General features: G+C 37.2%; 1 protein-coding gene across 2 annotated transcripts in view; it reads left to right on the forward strand.

Moving 5' to 3' along the window:
- Positions 1-683: 683 nt before the first annotated feature.
- EFNA5 (ephrin A5) overlaps positions 684-24588 on the forward strand; it is a 224185-nt gene continuing 200280 nt past the window's right edge. For both annotated transcript variants that reach the window (XM_060761874.2, XM_060761875.2), the window contains exon 1: positions 684-808. In XM_060761874.2, the coding sequence (XP_060617857.1) occupies positions 684-808 (125 nt within the window). The remainder of the gene's footprint in view (positions 809-24588) is intronic.

A 24588-nucleotide genomic window follows, 5' to 3' on the forward strand; every position in this document is an offset into this window, starting at 1 on the left:
CTTGTTTCTCTCTTTCCGGCGTCCCGAAGCAACCCTCTCCTTGGCGATCTCTGGACATACATCCTTTCCGAAGGAAAGCCCGGCAAACGAGCCTAAAGGACTGCGAAGTCTCTCTCGGTGCGGATCCCTGTGGACTGGGAAGAAGGAGCAAGAGCCTGCCTTGAAGCCAGGCGGAGAAAGAGAGGCAGGGAGACCGAGAGAGAGAGAGGGAGAGGGAGAGGGAAAGAGGCCGGAGCAGCCGGGCGCACGGAGTGGACTTTTCCTTCCTTCCCTGGGAGGCTTCCCCGTCCAAAGGCGGGAAGGACAGGAAGGCAAGTCCGAGGAGGGGAAGCCAGAGGGGCGAAGGGGCCCCTTCCTCGGTGCATGTCTCTCCCGGGGCGCCTCCCGCCGCCCCTTCTTTCTCCTCCGCCTGTGGCCGCATCTCCAAGAAGCCCCTCTCCCGGCCGTCTTCTCCTCCTCCTCCTCCTCGTGGCCGTTGCCGGCTGGACTTCTTCTCCCTTTGTGTGCGCCTGGTGACTCCGTGTCCTCCTTCCCCTTCCCCTTCTGTTGCCCTAGTTTTGTTTTGTTTTTGGAGCTTCCCCTCCCTCCCTCTCCCTTCCCTCCCTCTCCATCCTTGGGCCGCCGCCGCCGCTGCATCTCCTCCTCCTCCTCCTCCTTCTCCTCTTCCTTGGCCCAGAGGAGGGATGCTGCACGTGGAGATGTTGACGCTGCTCTTCCTGCTGCTCTGGACGCGCGTCTTCGGGCAGGACCCGGGCTCCAAAACCGTCGCCGACCGCTACGCCGTCTTCTGGAACAGCACCAACCCCAGGTAAGAGAGAAAGAGAGGCAGAGAGAGAAAAAGAGAGAGCGAGAGAAGGAGAAGGGGCACCTCCTGCACCCGCCACTCAAGCCCCTTTCAAACTGCTCTTGAAGAAAGTGGCTTCTCTGTCATCCTGGAACCCAGTTGACGCTCTGGTCGTGGTTACAGAAACCAGGCTTTCTTTCTCATGTTTCTGGGGGAGTTGGTTGTCTGGCCACAGCCGTCTACAGCAACTCATCTCCTTCCAGGATCCGGTGCATCAACCCCCATCCCTGGAAGGAGAAGGAAGGGAGGTTTCGCATTGTTTAGACAGGACTGTGGTCTTCCCTTCTTGGAAGCATCTATCCTCTTCTCTGATGCTGCCTCCTATGCATGAAAGTAGATGCCCTGCAAGTTCCTCTCCTTCCAGGATCCGGTACATCAACCTCTATCTCTGGAAGGAGAAGGGAAGGGAAGTTTCGCATTGTTTAGGCAGGACTGTGGTCTTCCCTCCTTGGATGCATCTATCCTCCACTCTGATGGTGTTGCAGGGACTTGTTTGGTTGGGAAAAGAAAGGCAGTAAAGTTTTCCTCTTCTGAAGGGACCCTGTGACTTGCCTCCTCTCCTCTTGGGCTGGATCTACACTGCCACATAATGCAGTTTGAACTATATATGACAGTGTAGTTTAGGCATGGGCAAACTTGGGCCCTCCAGGTGTTTTGGACTTCAACTCCTACAATTTTAATGGCAGAAAGGTTTGTAGGAGGAAAGGAGGAGGACAAAAAAACTCATCCCAACTTGGACGTCTAATTAATCAGGGAATAGTTTTGTCAGGAAATAAGTAGACTGGTCTGGGGAATAGGGAGTGGGATAGAAGAGGACTGTGGCTGGATCTATACCCGACATGGGCAAACTTGAGGCCTCCCTCCAGGTGTTTTGGACTTCAACTCCCACCATTCCTAATCACTCAAGCGGCTGAGGGGGAAAAGGAAGGGGCTGAGGCTGTTAGGAATGGTGGGAGTTGAAGTCCAAAACACATGGAGTGCCTGGTGTGGATCCAGCCTTGGTTTCCCTGAATACCTTGGTGCCTCTGATTTTAAATTCAAGGCTGTTTATACTGTGCTGCAGAGCCTCCTACCTTTACTATATGCATCCCTAACATGTCATGATGCTTGAGTTTATACAAGTTGTGTGTATACTTCAGAACCAAGGCTTTTTAAAATGGGGAGGTGCTCACTTTGGTCAAAATGGAACAGCAAAAATCCACACCCTTGTTTATCCTAAGAGAACTTCCAGAAGTTCATACAAATGGACTCTCAAACTAATAATACACTGAAATCAGATAGAACCAGCCTTTATTTTCATGTATTATCATCTTTCTGGGACGTGAGTGATAGAGGGAAACCCTGCCCACATGTGGCTCCTGTTAGCTGCCAGGGTTTTGAGAGCCAGCCTGGTTCATCCCCTTCTTCCTTCCTTCAGTTTGCCTAGCACATGCGGCTCTTACATAATCTGCTATAAACCAGGTTAGCTGGATAGAAAAACAAACCCACATGTTTTCAGTATTTCAGTGCAATTTGGAGACGATGGCTGGGCTTGGATGTTTACAGTCGAAAAGGGGGCATCTGAGCTGTCATCAGACTCAAGTGCAGTAGTTAGCGATGCCTTGGCAAGGCAAAAGGGTTTGGATTTGGGTCTAGACAATAGGACAGAGAGAAAACAGACCTTTTTTGTGTTCGTATCAGGGAGTTCGTATCAGTCAAATGTGATATTGAGAACATGAAGGAGAAGTTATACAACCCGAGATCGTTTTGAATCATAGTTGATAAAACAAAAGGCCCTTCCACACATCCCTATATGCCAGAATCTAGCCCTATATCCCAGAATATCACGGCAGAAAATCCCACAATATCTGCTTTGAACTGGGTTATCTGAGTCCACACTGACATATATTCCAGTTCAAAGCAGATAATATGGGATTTTATTTAGCTGTGTGGAAGGAGTCCAAATTCTCTATAAAGTAGCCAGCTGGGGATTGTGTAAACACACACAGACCTTTTAAATATGTGTCTCGGTTCTGTTTGCTTTTCTGTAACAACCATAAATGCAAATAATATCTGAGATATTTTGTTCCTAAAGTTTCAAATCAAATTTGTATCAGCTTTCTTTGGACTGTATGGACTGTGTTTTTGAGGGTCTTTCTGAGCCCTTGCCATTTCTCCTACTTTTCAGCATTTGAAAGATAAGAATCCTTTTGCCTGTGATATTATATAAACAATCCACCTGAGGTTTTTCAAAGGCTTTTTTATGTGGGTGGGAATGCATTGTTAAAAAATCGAATAGTTTTTATTTTAAAAGAAGCTCTTCTAAGCCAATTGTACTATTCTGAGCAACTGAGGACATCTTGTCCTATATTATCTTTCTGCTGGATTCATGATATAACTACTTGTACTGATATCAGCACATTGGCTTTTTTTTGTAGTTCATGGGGTTTTTAAAAGTAGGAAATCTAACTACCCTGATTCCCTTTGGGGAGAGAGGGTGGTCTATAAATAACAATAGTAATAATAATAATAATAATAATAATAATAATAATAATAATACTATTATGTATAGTAAATGTTTGAGGGTATTTTGAAAATAGAGAGTGTCAAAGTATCTGGAGATGACCAAGATAATTCAGAATGTTGCTTTCATATGTGGCAATTTGAGCATGAGAAACAGTAAGGAGTGTGACTGACATTCAAAAGTGTTCCTTCAAATTAACTTCCTAGTTAATTTCCTAACTCTTGAACTTTCAGAATCTGCCACCTCTTTCCCTTCATATCTGAGATAAAACAGCAGCCAAAACAGCTTCAGGTGAAATTAGGCAATGACTGTAACAGACAAAACTCTAGAGGCATTTTGCAGAAGATATCTTCTAAAGGGCAAATCCTTCATTTTTGAACTGAAAAATGTATTTGTGGAAGGTGGTGAAATAATAAGCTGAATTCTCCCACTCTACTTGTGAAAGCGGAAATGTTTGGCTGCTTTGAATTTGACCAAATGACTTGCACATGTTGCTCTCTTGGTTAAATCAAAGCATAGTATTAAATGTTTGGCTTCTCTGCCTGTTATGGTATTAATTAAACATGTGATGTAGGTACAATTCTTCACTATAAATAATCCATGGAACAGTGGGGTCAGAACTCGAGCATTTAAACCAGTGAACCAGAAAGCACCCAGTTAAGTGAGAACTTTTGTGAAGACTGCCAAGTAGATGTGTTTTTAAAATAGCTGAGGAATAATGAGTTATAGAAGTTCATCTAGCTAGCTTTTGGTGGGGAATCAATTCTTGTCCACAATGTTTAGAAGACTAGGCTCCTGTCGTGAAAGTGTAACTTTCAGTCTTAAGATAACATGAAGTTATAAAGGTATTATTCTTCTCGGGGTATGTTTTCAGTTGACATTTTTGTATATTGCAAAGCTCAGTAGACTCTGGAAGACAGTTATTGGATCTGGAGAACCATCCTCAATCAATTAAAAGAAACTGCTATATATTTTTGCAGTTGATACAGGATGAAAAATCTTAAACTGATAATGATGATGGTTTTTTAAAATAGTATCACTCAGAGTAAAGAAATAAGGTTTTTAATAAGGTTGTTACTTCTAAGGAAATGATAGATGAGTGAATATTTTGCTTGTTAAATTATAATTTGTATTGGCACCTTTATCCTAGAGTTGAAAAACTAAATGCATTTCCCAGGGAGCAAACTCTATTAATTATAGTAGGACTTACTTTTCAGTGAACGTGTAGGCTTGTACTGTGAATTGGAAAACAATGAAAGTGTTACCCTGTTGAGAATAAAATAAAGCAGAAGTGGTAAGCTTTACTTAATAACTCAAATAAGCATTGCTTAATTCATATCTATCTATCTATCTATATATATTTCTCATACACTCATATACCTTTTAGATTCTCTAAATTCAGTAAAGAATTGTTCTTCATTTAAAAAGTCTGTGGGTGACAATCCAATCCAAAGGTACATTCACTTAATTACTTTGTATATATTGGTATGTATCATATACCAATATATATGAAGTATTGCTATGGACATCTTCTGAACTATTATTTGTTTATATTAGTAATACACAAAGCTATCATAAAAGAGAAGCAAAGTTTGGAAGTATTGCAACAAGTTTTCTCTTCTAAAGTCACATGTAATTGATATTTTTATTATCCTAGGGACATATCATTGATGAATATTCCTAAACTCCAACAGAGTTTAGGAAAATATAGAGAAATGCTCCAAAGCTTTGTTGTGTGTGATTCGGATACTATTAAGAACTGTATGTGCACCTTAAGCTTTCCAAGATATTAGCTCTACATCTAGGATTGAAAACTGGACTGAAGACGTAGTAGATGTAGAATGCCAGACATTTTTAAAATAAAGAATAAAAATATGCGACTTCACTCTGCCAGAACTTTCTCTTACAAGCAAAGAGTAGACACTGCAGATCCCACAGCACTATGTGATGCAGGAACGCACCCGTTTTCAACTTCCCTGTCATTTATAAAGCAGACTAATAATCAGTCATGTCAATGATGACACTGATGTTAAATCGATTGAACCAAAGAACATTTTATATATATATCTATAAAAATAAAGTACTGTATGTAAATTGTTCATCCAGAGCTACATGGGGACAAGTGTGAGTAAAAAGTATATCTAATTAAATTTCTGATATGACATTTAGCTAAAGAGCACTGCAGGTTTGTACTTGCTTACTCAAAAACAAATCCAAAGAAGATTTACGCTGGAAAAGTTGTTCAGACTATAGCTTTGCATTCATTAACACTGGTTATCCCAACTGTTGCTTTATCACAGTTGTTGTAGACAGGACTGTACAAGTAGAACATATCTCAAACGTCAAGCCATTTTTCTAGTTTATGTTTTATTGCGGTGAAGAGTGCCAGGATTGGTTTTGAAGATGGTTTCTCTTCTCACTGAAATGAATGGAACTTAAATGCATGTTTAAATTGAAGTTTGCACTTAACTCCTTTATTGTGTTACGACCTTAAAAATAGGCTAACTTTCAAAGATTCCTCAGGCAGCGAGAATGCTCGAAAACGCTCAACGCTTCATAAATCAAACACTTGACCCACCGGATTTCTGCGAAGTCATACTATGATTTGTGAACTTTAGACATAGCTTGGTGCTTATGGCGTTTGCTTTCAAAAGTTGTATTTGTTAGTATTTGGCTTTACTCCAGTGTTCTGTTAAATCCAGCAAGGAGTTACTTAATTGAAGCAAAATTTCAAGGACTTGCATTTTTAGCTGCTAAAGTATGGATACTTTCTTGTATAAACTCTATTGTACATTTATGTTTTATTTTATGGTGTAAAACCCAGAGAGACGGATTTCCCATCCATTGAGTTTCTCATGATTAGAATCATAGTGGGAAAGCCTTTAGGAGCTCATTACATGTACTTGAGCTGATTTTAATAGTATTACCTTGAGCCTCCTGGCTCTCAAAGTTCTTCATTGCCTTTAGCTTCAAAACCTCTCTGACAAGCAGGAGCCTTGTAGGCCTTACTTTTAAAAAATGGCATTGGCCAAAGGGTTTTAGAAATCACTCAGTTAATTCCTTTCCTTTTTAAAAACACTCACTTAATAGAGATTTTTCATTGTCTTGGGCAGAGAAGACTGACCTGCTGTTAGGAATCACTATTAGGAAAGACAACTAAAGATACTTCTTGCTGTCTCTCCCCCATCTCCCCATGAACCCACCAATTGACCAGCTTCTTGCTGGGATGAGAAAGTGAATGAAAACAGTGAATTCATCAGATATCCTGGCCATTGAAAGTGAAACATATGTGTACATATGCTCATATTGTCACATCTTTAGTAGTAAAGATGCTGGACCAAATAGCAAAAAACAAACAAAAAAAACCCCCACAACTTTTTAAGTTGATGAAATAGTCTAGTCACCTAAAACTTTGATCATAACTCTGCTGTGAAATGTATAGTCTATCATTTATTAAAGAAATGAATGTGTAGATTTTAACAAAAGCAAAAACATTTTCCTCTCAATCACAAAGTACAGGTGGGAAGCTGTACTTGCATCTTTCCTATTGTAATAAGCAGGGCTTGAGTTCTCATCATTGGCTGCATCACGTCTTATATGTATAGAGTGAGGTTTTCAATTGGCAACAATTGCCTTATTATTTGTTCCTTGCTATCTAAGTGTCTACTATGTATGAATCTTTAATCCTCTGTTGCTTTTAAAAAGGCTACACAGTAGAAAACACACCTTGTTGAAACACATAACAAGCAAGAGGTCAATTACCAAACAAACATATCTGTATGCCAACCTGTAATTCTTCAACTCCTGGAATTGTTCTAACCAGTTTCAGCCATTTGGAGTGATGCATATCCTTTCGAAAGCAGTTTCCCATTGTATACATTTCTTCTCTAGTTTTGTTTAAATAAGTAGTCATTGAGAAATTAAATGCTGAGTTTATAAGAGGAATGCTATAAAAGCCACTTTCTAGTTATATTGCAGCTCTTGAAATACTACTGAAATCTATTACCCATCAGGTGACTACACAAAAATTGCCTATTGTTAGTGTTTCCGAGTATTAACAGTATTGTATGTACATCATGTATATGGTCGTGAACTCCACATGAGATGTATGGTGATATTGAATTATTGCGTTAGTGAGTTAGTTTTTTCTTCTGCAAAGCAAAATGTGAGAACTAGTATCCTTAGTAATCATGTTTATTCTCAAGTCTCTGTTTTCATAAAAGCAAATACTCTGCTAATCATATCATAAAATATATTTCTTTTTTATATATTATATTATATTATATTATATTATATTATATTATAGATTGACAAGTGATAGACTGATGGAAGTACAGAGTTGAATTCTTATTTTTCAGTTAAGGGGAAACAATAAATATAGTCCAATCTTAAATCCTGCTAAAATATAGAAGTATGACATTGAAGTCAAAGCCTCCCACTGTTGCCTTCTAACTGATAATATTTTGTCCTCCAAACATAATGTGGGAAGCCAATGTCTTTCAAGCAGCAAAACACACTGAAAGAAAAGGTTGTGGAACAAAGGCCCATAACGTCTGCATGATAAAAGAAGTGGACAATGGTTGCATATGGCTGAGCTGAAATCCAGTGGGTTCATCTAAATGTTTTTATATACATTTCTGAGTTAAATACTAACAGTGGTTGAGGATTAGTTGCAAGTTCTATTTATCTACAGCCCCCTTTCCCTTGGAAATGCCTTTGAATGCAATTCCCACAATTCTTTTCGAAGTTTGAAGTAGGGAGGGGAGCAGGGACTTGTGAAGAGAAAAGTGTGGAAGAACATTGAGTAGGAACTCTGGCCTTTGTATCTCTTAGCACTGTGTTTGTGTATTTTGCTCTTAGGTAATCTCTCAGGAAGCTAATGATAAATAGTACAGAAACTTGTACTGTGTTCCATTATCCTGTATAATGTGAAAAACTTCATCTTTCAGGTCCGTGTGCACTCATATACGTTTATATACATTTCTAATCTAAGTAAGGGATGTTGCCAGACAGCTGGTGACGTTTACAAAGCTAGTTTTTGCCTACTAATGTAATTTCAATTCATATTGAGTCTCTTGGAAGCCTCCATTTTGCTTGACTATCACACTCGACTCTTGCGAGTTGCAAAATGGGGTTGGAGAGGCTGTAAGGACTGTATGCATTTGTCTTTGATGTTAGCTCTAAATTATACATACATATAATTTTATATTTGGCTTTGAGTTATGAGTTTGATAAAATAGTTTATTGGAATTCTGCGGCAGAGCTTTTACACTGCTTTTTATTGTAAAAACTTCTCTCTGTGTTTATTAATATGTTTACATTACATGTCCTGTATGCCATCATTTTAGTTTTGAAGTATTTTTGCTTTTTATTGGCGTATTCATGTGTGTGTATATGTATGTCTGTATTATTATTTATTATATATATTTATACCCTGCTTTATTTCCCCCGAAGGGGCCTCAAATCAGCTTAACATAAAAGCATTAGCAGAACGATTTAAAATATACTAATATACAAACATTAAAACAGGATTAAATATAAACAGTATGCTCATAGATCTTTAACTTATTAACTCAGTGTTGGACAAAAAATTTATGTTAAGCAGTTTTCTGGTTCAGATGGAGCAGCATTATCCACTATCCTTATAAATAGCGATAAAATATTAAAGTGTTGCATCTATAGTAACAAAAATAATATTTAGATTTCATTATTATGTTGTATATTAAAATAATTATAATAAGCATAAACAGTATAATGTCGTGATGTACTTGACTTTTCCTTACTACAGTTCTACAGGCCTATTTGAGATGTCTCCTGCTCCAATTAGCATTGTTTTGTATTATCTTATTTAACAGCTATCTATTTCTTCAATGCTAAAGGAACATCTACTACTCTAGCCACTCTCTTGTCTGTTTGTCCATCCATTTCAGTAAGCATGAGTTAATATTTCAGTACGTGCCCATGTTACAGCAATCCATAAATGTAATATATGGTGAATGATCATTGAAAGAGAATATTCACTGAACAAATGGAACAATGAATTGGCCTTAAGAAATAACATGTAGTAGTGAATTGTTGAGTTTCAAAATATTGCTTTGGATGCAGAGTTTTCTGTGAGCAGAATGCCACAGGAAAAAGTTAGTAGGACAGAGTCTAATTTTGGATGTTCCTCCAACACGCTACTGCTCTGTGATAAGAGTACTCTGGAGAAGTGCTTCTTCAGCTATCTAAATTGAGAAACTGGATTTTTTTTTCAGTATTGTGCCAAGCACTGGTACCATATTTGTGCCAATTGGCTTCAATTGTTTCTTTCTTTGCTGAAATCTCTCCAGGGATCAGCAGTGGATGACTTGTGGACACGCATTGGTCCATGGACCACTACTTTTAGCAGTACTCCTTTAGAAATAAGCTAACCTTCCAGAAATATATAGTTAGTGCAGGACAAATAAGGCTTCCCTTGGATCTCAATAACTTCTGTTCTTGGAAGGAGCATACTGAATCCATGATTTTATTGTAGTTTAGTTTTCAGAATTCTTAAAAGCTATTTGTTCAACAATTACGTAATAATGGTTCCATCTATAGCTTTGGAAACAGTTTGTGTTTTAATATATGCGGAAACATGCAGGCACACTAAACTCATTTGTTTAATTTCTGTACAAGCATTAGAACAACCCAGACTGTTTTGTGAGTACTGTAATTACAAAGTGCTCTATTGTAGCATGAAAGTAGTAATGTTTATTTTTTGAGAAGAATAACGTGTAAACTTAAAATTGGATCATTTGGTTGTCCAATTAGCTGAATCTGGCCATTCCTTGAATAGGATCAGAATTATTCACACAAAATGAAAATAATAGCTCCGAAATATTTTACTGATATGTAAAATCCCCTAAATCACAAGAATAGTAAAACTGCATTTTTGACATTATTGATGTGGGAGGTAGCTAGTTATACAACTCAGTATTGATTGTATGGCTATTTGTAAGCTTTCAGTATAGAGTTTGACAACACTGTTTCCTTTTTAAAAGTATTAATCTACTAGTAAGGAGTTACTCGTATGTTTGGTATTATGTCAGTGATTTGTTCACTGTTACACAGATTTGCTTCCTTTTGGGTTAGGATTCGTAGACATTTCTCCAAGAGATCCTCCTGCCAGAATAACTTAATTAATATGCTGTGGAAGTTGGAAAGACAAAATTCCTATGATAAAAATGCTTCCATTATTCTTCTAAACTTTGAACAAGAGGCATGAACCCCTGTCTTTTGTCTGTTCATTCTCTATTTTTTGCATGAACTGTTTTTGATAAAGTGTATGGAAAATGCTTAGTAATTCCATGTATGGCAACAATCTGTGGCTCTTGTTTACTCTTGTTGGTGCAATACATGTTTTTTTTTAGAACCATTCTTTAGGAACCTGGTGTCTTAAGGATTACTGATCCATCACTAAGAGGAATACAGTACGAGTAGTGGTGCTCCTGACAGAGTTTTTGTGCCAACACCAGGAAACAATAGGGATGCAACAGCTGCCAAGAAATGTGTCTCCCAATTACTAATTAGGCAAAAAATATCTCAACAGCCAGAGGAAGTGCCATTTCTTTTACATATTTACTAAATAATACTGAAAGGAAAACTAATGGGATATAAAAGCCCAACGGCAGTTATTATAGTTTATGAACATTCCCTTTCTCTCAGTTGGCTTTGAAATACAGAATACTTTTGGGGCTTACGATTGGAAGGTGATTGCTAACTTTATAATAATTTATTTTAACATTTTAACAAGAACCAATGTTAGACAAAGTAAGGAATCTAAGAGGAAAGGATATGGCTTTTCTCCCCCAATTAACTGAGCAATGACCGATGAAGGTAAAACAAGTATATTTCTGGTATTCAAGACTGCCAGTCACTCTTGGCACAGACCCCATCATAGCTGTGATGTCCGTAATTAGCACATTTCCCCGCAACGTTTACAGTGGGAAAGGCAAAGGGTGCTTGTGGAGCTATAGCTGTCAGGGGAATAATAATAATAAAAAACTAATTACATATTGTACCGTCACCATTTTCAGCTTGGCATTTAAGAAAACACCACTATGAGACACATGTTGTTTTATGCATAAAATTTGATTGAATAAACAAAATGATGTTGAAAAAAATCTTATATTCTTATTTAGCCGTTTTCTACAAAAATAGAAGAAAATGTAAATGTCTTTGTTTAATCTATATATATCTAATCTATATTGCATACAGACAATATTCTTGAGTAAATGAATGTGTATGTTTTCCTTGAGACTAAGCCCTATTGAATCCAGTTGAATGTTTGCGGGCTTAACTATTTATTTGCTTGCTAAGTAGCATGCAACTATGAATCAGGTTTTGGCCTTGACTTATTACAGGCTATGTGCGATTTTTACAGGAGGTATGTGCCTTCGTGCCTTTCCTACAGAAATAGAGACAAAACCAACTCCCACATCAGTATATCTAAAATGCCTTGGTTGGCCATAGCTTAGAAATAATGCATTCTCTGTAAGAATGGTATCTTTATCTTGTTACTTTGGACTTAAATAAGGGAGAGGACAAGATGTAGTTGTTGTATGCTAGCCCACTGGCTATGACCATTATTACTTTTCGGCAAATGGAGGACATTCTTGGTTACATGTTTAGTTTTAAATGTTCTTTTTAATAAGCAAAGTAATGATTCCTTTCATGTCCATATGCATTTTATGTAATTTGAACCCCTTTTATGTTGAACTTCTATATATAAAAGAATATAAAAGAACACAAAACATGTGAATGTTAGACATGTTAAAGTTGGACTTAAACACAAAGTCACATGCTTATTTCCTCACCCGTTTGGATGGCATGTGAAGGGTTCTGGGATTTCATTGAGGGCATAAATATCCCAGCCTACTTTTATTGCTATCATTATGCTTTATCTTATAGCAGTGTTTGGCTGCATATGTTACCTCCTACCATTTTAATGTCTGTGCCATTTTCATGTGCTTCCCTATAGAATTGTTTACATATTCTGAGGAGAAGTACACTCCTGGAAATAGGATTCTACTTTTTAACGTTAGAATTTCCTTATTCCTTAAATGTCGATTTCTATACTCTGCTGCCAAACATTAGTGACTGAATTCTGGGCAGTGTGTGTGTGTGTGTGTGGGGACTAGCCCTTCGTCTTGCCTTTTTTTAAAAATCAGTGGCAAAGCCAATTTAAAAGGTAGCGCCCTAAATTAAAACTTACTGCTTCTCGCCCAAGATTAGTTCTAGTTGAACTTAGCAATTCTTTTTATTAGATATATTTATGATTATATTTAATGAAAGAAAAGAACTTTCTTTGCAGAAGGAAATTGATTCTATGTGCTTGTGCCATTTAACTCAATGAGCTTTTTTCATCAATGTTGGCTTGTATTATGAGAAATTCTTTGCTCAAATAGATGGCTACTCTTCCTACAAGTCAAAATATATCTTCCAGTCCTCCCCTGTTATACTTGCTATTTTTGCCAGAAAAAGAGATTCTCGTGGGGGGAAAAAACCTGGAGCTTTCCTATTCCAGTGCGAGTTGTAGGAGTGGAGTTTCAAATCTGAACTGGAACCACACTGAGAGAAAAGTGGGTCCTGATCTTGACTGAGTCCTCCATCTGGAACCATACTGATCCATGTGGGCTTCATCTGGACTGACTTCTCCATATTTCCCTTTGAATAAGAAAAAAAATAGTAGCTGTATTCTACGCAACAAAGTAGCATGTAATTTAGCCTTAGAATAATTGAACCAGGACATGAATATTCTTTGTGAATTGTGATTTCTCATGTTAATGAGAATGCTTGTTAATTTGTTTCTGTATATGTTAATCTTGTTTTCAGAAACTGGAAATGTGGAAAGAGATTTTATGTGAAATATTTGGTCTATGCACAGTCAGATGTAGGTATGAAAAATGTGACCCATGTTATTTATATATGTTCAACTTTCTCTAGCATTTACCAAACTTGTAGATGAAAAATTACAACTGAAATATTTGTATCTTGTTTCAATAATTACTTTATTACAAAGGGTACATAAGTTAAGGAAGAAGAAGGCTTTGGAATGCGCCTTCTAAGCAGATTGTAGTGTCTCCTTCATGGTTTGGTCTTGTAGAACACAATTATTTTGCAAACAGAAGCAGACTTCTTTTTGTGCTTTTGAAGGAGACTATGCTTTTGGGAGACTAGATTCCAAAAAGTTTCAGGGGTGGAGAGCTAGTCTGGAATCTGCTGCAATATCTTTGGCCTATATATTGAAAAGCCCACATTCAGTTGGAATATCATATTGGTATATCTGGACTAAATTGGTGGTTGTACTTTTTACATTGTGGCATATGACAGTGTTTCTCACAATTTTTATCCTGTAGGAAACCTTGAAACAGTGTAAGATCTCAGGGAACAATTACAATCTCCATTAGAACTTCTAGCAATCTCCCATGCGACCCTAGGGTTCAAAGGAAGTATGTTTGAGAAACCGTGATTTAAGGAAATATCCAATATCCTATTATGTCAGCAGTTTCCATACATATTAGAGGAATGGTTTGTTTAAAGGTTTGTCCATTGTGCAAGTACAGTTCTGCTCATACTCCCACAAGCCCTTGGAAAACCATTGGGAAAACCAACAGAACTGTCTGGATTGGCCACTGAAATGTCCTTTAGAAAGTTATTCTTATGCCAGTATCCTGGTAGAGCTTTATAATCTGAGCTTTACTTAAGGAATATGGGCCTATGGGTAGTTGTTATTGTTTCCGTGTGTCTTCATGTAATATTCTGACTTATAGCAACATTTTGCAGGGAATTTGTTTAGAGGGAGCTTCCTTTTTTCCTTTCTCTGAGGCTGAGAGCATGTAACTTGCTCAGGTTCACCTATTGGGCTTCCATATCTGAGCAAGGAGTTGAATCCTGATCTGCAAAGCCATAAATCAGTACTTAAACCACTACACTATGCTGGCTCTCTCCTATGGAAAGAGTGACTAACAAAACAGGCATATTAAAATGCTACAACAATATGTTTTGGCTTCCATCCTCAGCTTAAGGTATGACTCCATGCTTGTTTCACAAAAAAATAAATTCTAGAAAAAAATGAAACTGCTCTGATTCAAACATAAAAACTGTAGCGTCTCCAGAACCGCCATTCTCTTCAGTGCCTTAATTGTAAGGCTTCATGTTGAACTCCTCCACTCAATAGAGGTGCTACGTTTTGCTACTGGAGTTGTGTTCTTATATTACTGATTATTTTGTTTATACGTGTTAATCAGTTATTCTCCTTAGTGACCAGTTGCACACAGTGTATTTTGCCCCCCAAGTATAATTATAATTGGGGCTGCTGGGCAAATAAGAACTCAGAAATGCAAATGATGTAATGTGTGCTGTCAAGTGATTCATTATTTTGCTGACTGGAAATGGGTTGCAGAGACATTTTCTAAAAGACTTGTTTATTATGATTAGCTGAAGGCTCTTGAAATTTTGGGTAGCTTTGAAGATGATTTTAAATCTTGCTATCAATTTTTTAACAGGAAGTTTTAAAAGATTGTTTGAAAGACAGATTTCATAAAAAGGCCAGGAGTTCTTTTTTGTTTAAATGCAAGATGGTAACACATTGTAATAGCAGAATTCAAGCAAAATTCTGAACATGCATCAAAGATTCTTATTTAACTAGGCATATGTGGCCGATTATTGTTTCATCTTAGACTAAAATAAATTCCATATTCAAAATAAACAAACAATGAAACAAACAATATATAAGGTAAAATTAAAACATATGTTGGTAGAGCTCACATCAAGGTTGCACATGCCGCCACTAGAATAGATACATAGTTTAGATTGGCGAATGCAAGTACACAATGCAAGTTAAGGAAAATAGTATACAGGAAGCTTTGTGTGCTTTTATTTTATCAGTTCTTCTTTCAGAACTGATGACAGCAGCAAGAATCATGCTCTTAAACTGTAAACCTGTTGCCAAAAAAATTTATGTGTTGCATCAGTCCACTATGTGCTTTTTAAATGTCATTTATTCAAAAGCAATATTCTTTTTCTTTTGTAGGTCTGTCATATTGTGAACTAAATTTTGAAAGGTTGGATCCAGAATTAGTCCTTTAGATTACATCCATTCAAATCAATGTCACAAATTCCTGCAGGTTTAATCTGTTGGATTGTGCTATTATACAAGCTTGTTATCTCTGCTATGCAATTACAAACATATCAACACTCTTGCACAGGTTCAGAAAATAAGAAAACACTTGCACAACGTGAGTTGTGTAAATACTTAGTTCAAGGCCAGTGAGCCTTATAGCAGTGTCAAGTCACACTGATTTCAGTTGGTCTATTCTAGGTACGATTACATCTGACTCCAACTCATTGGCTTAAATCTTGATAGTCCCCAAGCAGCCATGTAGCGGGGGGGGGGGGGGGGGCTATTGGGGCTTCAGCCCCCCCCCCCAAATTCTCATGGTGGTCCACAAGAAGGCCTTACTGGTACATTATTTAAACTGTTATGTAATAGTGATCTGATCACTATTCTCAATATATCCCATACGTATGGGGATATTGGGGTAACAATACAAAAGGGTTGCTAGGGCAGACTCAGCGTCCTCTGAATCAAACTCAGCCCCCCCCCCCCCCCCCCGAATCAAAATCCTGGCTATGGGCCTGTCCCCAAGACAGTAGAACTACTGAATCCACTTCATTTTTGTGTGCATTAACTCACCATGGAACATATGATTCCATGGATCTGCTTTAACAAATAAGGTACAGTAGAATCTCACTTACCCAACCTTTGCTCATCCAACATTCTGTATTATACAACACAGTCTGCCTCACACCTGGAGCTTTTTCAATACATTGCGATGTTTTGGTGCTAAATTCATAAATATAGTAATTACTACATAACGTTACTGTGTATTGAACTGCTTTTTCTGTCAATTTGTTGTAAAACATGATGTTTTGGTGGTTAATTTGTAAAACCATAAGGTAGTTTGACATTTAATAGGCTTTTCCTTAATCCCTCCTTCTTATCCAACATTTTTGCTTATCCAGCATTTTGCCGGTCCGTTTATGTTGATAAGCGAGACTCTACAGTATCTCTTTTTTTTTTTATGGACTTGCACTCCAGATGTTGGTGGGTTACACTTCTCATCAGCCTGAGGCAGAGTAACCAATGGTAAAGAGACATCAGAGTTCTTAGTTCATCAACATCTGGATGACCACATGCTTCCCAACTTTGTTTCACTCTCAAATGGCATCATGGCATTTTCTTTTTTAAAAATTAATTGCCATGCACTTTTGGAAAGGAATAATTTTGAAGAAATCACAAGTGCCTGTTTTTCACTAAATATAATCCTAAGTGAGGAAAATGAGTGGCGTTTGAGGGAAAATTTATTTCAAGTGGAATCTTTTGTAGTGTGTTTAGTAAATAATGAAGGAGCTACTTCTTTTTGTGAACCATTTCTTATTGAAGTGTCACCTATAAATTGTCTTCAGAAGAGTGTAATGTTTTTGAAGAGGGGAGGAAAAGGATGGGAGTTTCAAAAGAAGGTGCTTCTATTAAAGTTTTGTGAGATGTGGCACATCTGCCAGTCTCTGAATCATGCTTTGGCGGAGGAGTTTGAGCAGCCAAGGCTTTTACATTCACTTACTGTAGATTAAGACCCAACACTTTTAGAGGGAGTTAATAGCTACTCCATAGGCATACATAGGATAGTACTATAGCTAGAGTTGCAAGAGATGGGATTCAAAGGCTAATTGATTATTTACAAATTATTTGTGCCTAGACTGCATATGCTTGATTGCGCTTGTGTAGTTCAAATACAAAAAAACCCACAATATATTAATAAATAAGGTCTACGTCATGAAGGATTGGAAAGTAATTTCCCCATTTTCTAACAAAGAATCAGAAATTACATGCAGCCCATTACCTTAACATCTTACTCATGTAATTTAGGAAAAAGTATGCTTCAAGCTACAATAAACACCCTTCCCATGTTTCTTCTCAGATAGTTTGTTTACAGAGTGTGCTGTCAGACTGGAGAAGCAGAATTACCTGCTTTTGCCAATGAAGAGAAAAGACGTAAAATAAATAGTTAACTTCCTTTGTCTTTAAGTATTCACTCCTATATACTGTGAAAGGGCTTCTCTTAGGGCCCTTCCACACAGCCATATTATCCAGAAAATCATGGCAAATAATCCACAATATCTGATTTGAAATGGGTTATCTAATCTACACTGCCATATAACCCAGTTCAAAGCAGATAATGTGGGATTTTATACAGCTGTGTGGAAGGGGAGCGACATCTCTTTTCTCAACTTTTGGAAATACTTCCCCTTTAAGATAGAAGGAAATGCTGTTTCAACCCACTATAACAGTACACTATAACATTGCTAATATCCCTGGTGCTGATAAGAGCTGGCGGAAAAGGGGAAATTATATTTCTGTTGCTTAGTAGGACTTTGGCTTTCTATTTCCTTTTGCCGAAACAGTTTTAGCAGTGAAGTGCTATGGAGATACTAGCTAAATGTAATATAACTGGCTATAAAAGCTGTTTGTCACAACTGTGGCAGTTGTAAAAATGGGACCTGAGTAACCTAGATCTGCCAGCTGACTAAGCAGGCTCCGCAGTTAATTCCTTTCCACAACTCCTTTTCAGAATCCCTTTGATATTCCTATGATGTGTTAGTTCAAGGAAATCCTTATGGTATAACTAGAGATGCAAGGGAAGTCAAGCAGATGTTCCCCAGGAGTTCTCAAGTGAATTAGTAACTGCAGTATTCCTTAAGGATCATTTCCAGTGTGCTTTATTTGCTTACTGTTTCACTTCAGTTAGATTTTATTTGTTTGTTTACAAACCTGAGCAGAGTATTTGTAGGGGGAAAAACCTATGGGGTCATATGGTGTTCTGTCACCTTAAAAACAGATTTGACATTCTGGAAATTCAGATTTCAGGACACTGCAATAATATGTAGAGCTGAGTTCTTAACATTTCAGCCCTAGGTGTCTTTTTAAGAATGGTAAACTTCTCTCTAACTGTTGTATATGGAGCACCCTGTAGAAGAAAGGTACAAAACTAGTCTGCTCTTTAATTAATATACTAGAAAAATTTTTTATAATACTTATCCTAAACAAAAACTCTGAGTTGAATAAGCAGAAAATGCATCTACACTAAAGGCTGTGTTTGTATGGAAAGACATATTCAGTTGGATAGAGATTGCACATGTAGTTCACAGGGCTGTGCGTGAACAGCACTCTCAGATAAATGGCAGTATTGTCTATCAGGAGAAGTAGATTTGGATTTAGCCTCCCAGACTGGCTTTGTAATAGCAGATGGGCGTGATTGCCATTTATCTGATTGGGCTGAAAATATGCAGCCTCAGTGGCAGCTTCAACACCCTGTTGATTTAATATAGAGATTGCTGCCAAACTCTTGCTGTTAGACTGGACGTAAGTCTGTCTGTAAAGGGCTGTTGTGATTACACCATTTTAAAATTGGTTTATTTTCTTGGCTAATGTGATTGTCTTGCATTGGGTGATAAATTGCATCCAAACAACAGCAAAATATAGTTGGCCCTTCATATCCACAGATACTGTATCCACAGATATTAAAATCCACCCCCCCCCCAAAAAAACCCCTTGATTCTGCCATAATTTTACTATGCCATTGTATATAATTTTATATTGTATATAATTTTACTATACTATTGTATATAATGGGACGAGCAGTTGCGGATTTTGGTATTTCACATGGGGTCCTGAAACCAAACGACAGCGGATACCAAGAGCCCACTGTAATATCAGAACCTACAGTGAAACTCAACAATATTGGGATGCAAACTAAAATCTTTAAAACACATGACATATGAGTTTGCAACATTGACCAGAAGGGCATTCCTGGAACTGTCTTTGAAATATGATAAACTAGAGCAGTGTTTCCCAACCTTCCTAATGCCGTGATCCCTTAACACAGTTCCTTATGTTGTGGTGACCCCGAACCATAAAATTATTTTCGTTGCTACTTCATAAGTGTAATTTCGCTGCTGTTATGAATCATAATGTAAATATCCAATATGCAGGATGTATTTTCATTCACTGGACCAAATTTGGCACAAATATTTGATGCGTTGAAATTTGAATACTGGTGGGGTTGGGAGGGAATTGATTTTTTCATTTGGGAGTTGTAGTTGCTGGGATTTTTTGTTAACTTACAATCAAAGAGTTTTCTGAACTCCACCAATAATGGAATTGAACCAGACATGGCACACAGAACCCCTATGACCAACAGAAAATATTTTGTTTTCTGATGGTCTTTGGCGACCCCTCTGACACCTCCTCATGCCCCCCCCCCGGGTCCTGACCCCCAGGTTGAGAAGCACTGAACTAGAGGAAAACTATATATTCATTGCCTTCAATATATTTTTTGTTTTAGTTGTGAATTATATTTGGATTGCTACAGCATTTATGGATGTGCTTCATAGGGAAGCACACAGACTCTTGAGAAATAGCATCACATAGTTTCATAGCCAGTCATGCTTTACACCATTGCGTTGAAGGGAGCCCTACATAGCCTTCTGGCTATTAGTGCATTCCTGAAGTTGCATAATAATTAAACATTTCATAACCTTTTCCCAAAAAGGAAGGACACAGATGGGTGAGGAATTTACTGTATCCTTCTTTCCACTGTTGTTGGTTGACAGATCCAACAATGAACAGAAGTATAAATATATGAAGTGTCTGACTTCATTTACCATTTACATAGAATGCTATTGTGTTCCATCCATGAAGCATTTAAAAACCTTTTACCAAAACCAACAAACTAGAACAAACTATAAGAGGCAGAGAGAACTGATCTCTTGTAACCTTTCTACTCCAACAAAACTTAGGTGGGCTACATAGAATTTTCAAAATAGTTGGATATAACTAGGGTCAGAGCTGTCTTTTACGGTTTAGAATGCTGACTTTTTCATCCTCTTCACTCTCTATATAAGAAAAAAATGGGTTTTTGAACAAGTCTCTAAGCATTTTTGTAAGAATAGCCATTTATGAGATTGAACAGTTAAATTGCAATCATGGCTCCAGATGTAACTGACCTTCATAATGATCTTTTACTTAATAGTGTGACAGTCTGATTCAATCGGACTTCTCAAATCTGGAGGTAGTTATGAAAAATAAAACTCGGTTGGACTGTGATGAGAGGCATGAAACCTTTTATTATCCTCACTAGAGCATTGCTAGATGAGAAGCACTTCACAGTTGGGATGCCACAACAAAGAAAGATTCCATTTAGTAATGCTCCCTTCTTATGCAAAGCCAAAACAAGGCTTTTTTAAAAAAAATTAAAAGCTTTGTGGCTTAATTTACTTTTAAATACACAAATACATGGAATTAAATTGTTTATTTTAAAGTTTTTTTAACTTGTTGATTTCCTTATTCAACTTTTATCCTGTTTGATTTTTTTTGTTACCATGTTAATGTGGAATTGTTTTAAATTGTTTTAGACTTACCTCATTAATCCAGGGTAAATCTCTCTGTAGGTATCCCAATGCAGCCCATGAGCATCTTGGGAGTCCTTTCACCATCCAGACACATTTGAGACTACTGGTAGTATCACATTTACTTGTCACATGGCTGGTCATCTTGGTGTGACCTCTCACTTAATGGCATTGTCACTAGAAAACCTCTGGCATGGAGCTGCTTGCGGCCAGTGACCTCTGGCAGTGGCTTCATTGAAGTGTAGATAGTGGATCAAGTTAAATCTGGCCAGATCCAGCTGTCAACACTGGCATAAATCCCATTTCTTCTTCAGATACGTTACTACATTTCTCACTCTGCTTTGGTTGGATGCCGCAATTTTGCTGTGAATCCAACAGTGAGGATAATAATAAAGAGAGGAGTTCACTTTATTTTGACCATGTGAACATGGCCATTGTTTTATTTGAGTGTTACCCTCTGAAACCACAATAAAGATTGAGATATAAATATTTTAACCGATAAATCGTAAATTAGATTTTTAGCCCATTTTGTAGCATGTGTGCTTTCTCTTAAAGTGGCCTGGGTCAATAAAAAGGAACACATATTGGTTTTATAGCTTTAGCTCTCACCTATTCAGAACATTAATTAATTTCGATAGGCAATCCTAGATGTATGCTTTGGTAATATACTGGGTATATGACCTTTCTTCAGATGTACTTTCAGTGTAAGTATTGCTTTAGCATATTCAAATATGATAAGTAACATTTAAAGGTTAGCCTTTCTAGATGCCCACCGTATATCTTTGCTCTTGTTATGTTTTTTGGGGAAAAACAAGTGAATTATCTTTTCATATTTAGATTTCAAGGGTTTTATTTTAAGTAGATTTTACATTGTATACGGTAGTATTGCAAGCTGAGATTATTACAGCAGAAAATTTGGCTAATTTCCTTTTAAATAAAATGTTCTTTCCCACAATAAATGGGGGGGGGGGGGGGGAGAACAGGACAAATTAGATTATCTCCACATTTCCACTCTTTCTTGTCTCTCCCTTTTCTCTTCTACTTCTAATTTTTAAAATTCTATTAAAATAAGATGTACCAAGCTCTTTGGATGCTACTCGTAAATTCTTATTGAAAGAATATGTTAGAACAGCCTAACAGAACTATAGTAAATATAGGCTGGATTTCTAAACTTAGGCCTTCTCAAAACCATCCCATATGATTTGAAAAGCTTTATTGTTCCTCTTTAGTCAGCGCTTCATAGCCCAGGCTGAAGTATGCATGTATTAGGAAAAGCAAAAAGGTGGTCAAAAAGGGAGATTAAACAAAGAACACAGTTGAACTCCAAACTGCTCAAACACAAGAAAGGAAGCATGCAACAAAAGTGCAAGAGCTTTATTCTAGGCAGCAGAAATATCTCCAGAGATAATGTGCCATCCACCTTCTATGACAAAGCAGAGTGATAAATGTAGTGTCTTGTCCAACATGGATATTAGTAATATGTTGCTTGTTTGTGGTTGGTCTTATTTGTAGATTATTAAAATAATCCAACCTGTAAGCTTTTGAGGTGGTTTCTTATGAGGAATGGTTTCTTAGACCACCCTGTTGAATACCTTAGGCTAATTTTCTTGCTTGAATTTGTGCATAAAACTCCCAAACAAAAACTTTACAAAAATGTAATTTCAGATGACAGGCTGAAACTGCTACTATGCTCACCTGCCTTATTTATGGAAGGGATTTGTTTATAGAATGGGTTTGTGACATCAACTTACAAGATAATTCTGTTTATAACAACTTTGATAACCCAGCTGGTGAACTACACTGGAGTATTTACAGGTTCCTCTCTACTGCTGTGCAATCCTGGCAAAAGTCCAACTGATAGGCAAAGCGTGCTAACAGGATTCTTGCTACGAACTCCAATATCATCATGAAATACTTAAAGACAGGAATAAAAAAGTTCTGTATTCAGTTAGTTCCATATATATGTGTGTGTCTAAAAGAGGATTTAAAAGACAATTCTAAGCTGTTTGAGCTTTTAAAAAGTTCTTTTTATAGTAGTTATTTTCAGACCTTTTAGTGCAGAAGCCTCATTTCAGTGTCGATACTAAAGTTAAAGTATCTTTCTGCATTTCGTAAGAGCTCTAAAAACAAACTTCCCCATTACATGTACAACACATTGAATTAAGAGACAGTCACACACAGTGGTTCCCCACTTCCAGAATTCACCCTCAGACAGTTTTGGGAGAGCCTGCCTTTCATCCTCAGTCGGATGAACTACAGGCCACTCATTTGCTGGTGGCCATTGATGCTGTAGAACTAAAGAGAGACGTGGATCTCTTTTAGTCATTATTGTACATATCCTCCCTCCCCCTGAATCTAATCCAGTATAATTTTTATTGCAGGTACATGTTGCAGTATTCTTATTTAAATGCTTGGACCAGAAATGATGTTTTGAATTCGGATTTGGTGTTCGAATACTTGCATATCCATAATGATATATCTTGGATATGGAACCCCAAGTCTAAACACAAAATTCATTTATGTTTCTGGTCCAAGCATTTAAACACCTTATGGATGTAGTCTGAAAATTATTTTAGAAATAATATTTTTGATAATTTTGTGCACGAAGCTTCAGAAATCAAAAGTGACACTATCGCAGACACCCTCATGGACAGTTTTGGATTTTGGAGTACAGTATTTTAGATTCCCAAGTAAAGGATACTCAACGTGTAATAGTATTTTTTCTGACTTTTGTATAGTTATATAATGTAACATTTTTTGCAGTTACATGGTTTCACAATTGCATTTTGTTTTGTCAGCCTGATGTAGTACAGGGTGGTACTTTGTTATGTATTATAATGTACTTGCTCAACTATCTACATATACTACAAGTTGAAACAAATTTGCTGGTGATGGCGGTGAGCAAAATTCTTTTTGCCAAACTTCTTTCAGCATCCAGTTGCTTAGCTCTCCAAATTCAGATTACTTCAATCAATTTTCTAGATTGATTGGACTAACATCAATAGTATTTTGTGGCTGCTTCTCTTTTCAATAGAACTAATTGAAAGTGCTGAAAATAATGAGGAATAGTCAATTCTAGAAGTTAAGAAACTGTTTTGTTTACCTTTCGCTCCAGGTAGATAGATTTGGGAATACGTGTCAGCACAACTAATTACAGATTTTTAAAATCATGTTTTTACTCTCATTAAAATGTGTCTTCATAAATGATGGTGTTGTTTTTCAGAAGATAGTGCTTTCTTCTGCATGTTCTGTCTTTTTAAAAGTACAGATACATCTCAGCATTTTTGAAAGATGGCTTACATTTCTTTGGAAGCAATCTATTTGCCAGTAAGACTAGAACGTACTTAACACATGTTCTTTTGAAGTTTCTCACTCAGAACTTAGTCTCTTTGAAGTCTTTCACATGATAATAGGATGAGAGGTCAAATAAGATTTTAGTATTTATAGGATGTTCCAACATTCCATTTTTACATATGTGCAATATTAAAATAGTGTTTATGTTGAACTGGACATAATTGATTATATAGAACTGCATAGATAATGTGGTAGGTTTTATGCACTGTCCAGCTAAATATTTACATTTTATTATTCCTGGTCAGTTTAGGGTGAGAGGATAAGCCAATTTGATTGCCAAAGTGGAATTCCTTTTTGGAGCATAAAACTAATGGAAATAATACGGCTTGAATCAAATGATGCCATGGTGCTAGTACAGGGCACATTGTATATTAATAAACCCTGTGTAGTGTTC

Source organism: Anolis sagrei, chromosome 2 (genome assembly GCF_037176765.1).
Source record: "Anolis sagrei isolate rAnoSag1 chromosome 2, rAnoSag1.mat, whole genome shotgun sequence".
NCBI classification, from domain to species: domain Eukaryota; kingdom Metazoa; phylum Chordata; class Lepidosauria; order Squamata; family Dactyloidae; genus Anolis; species Anolis sagrei.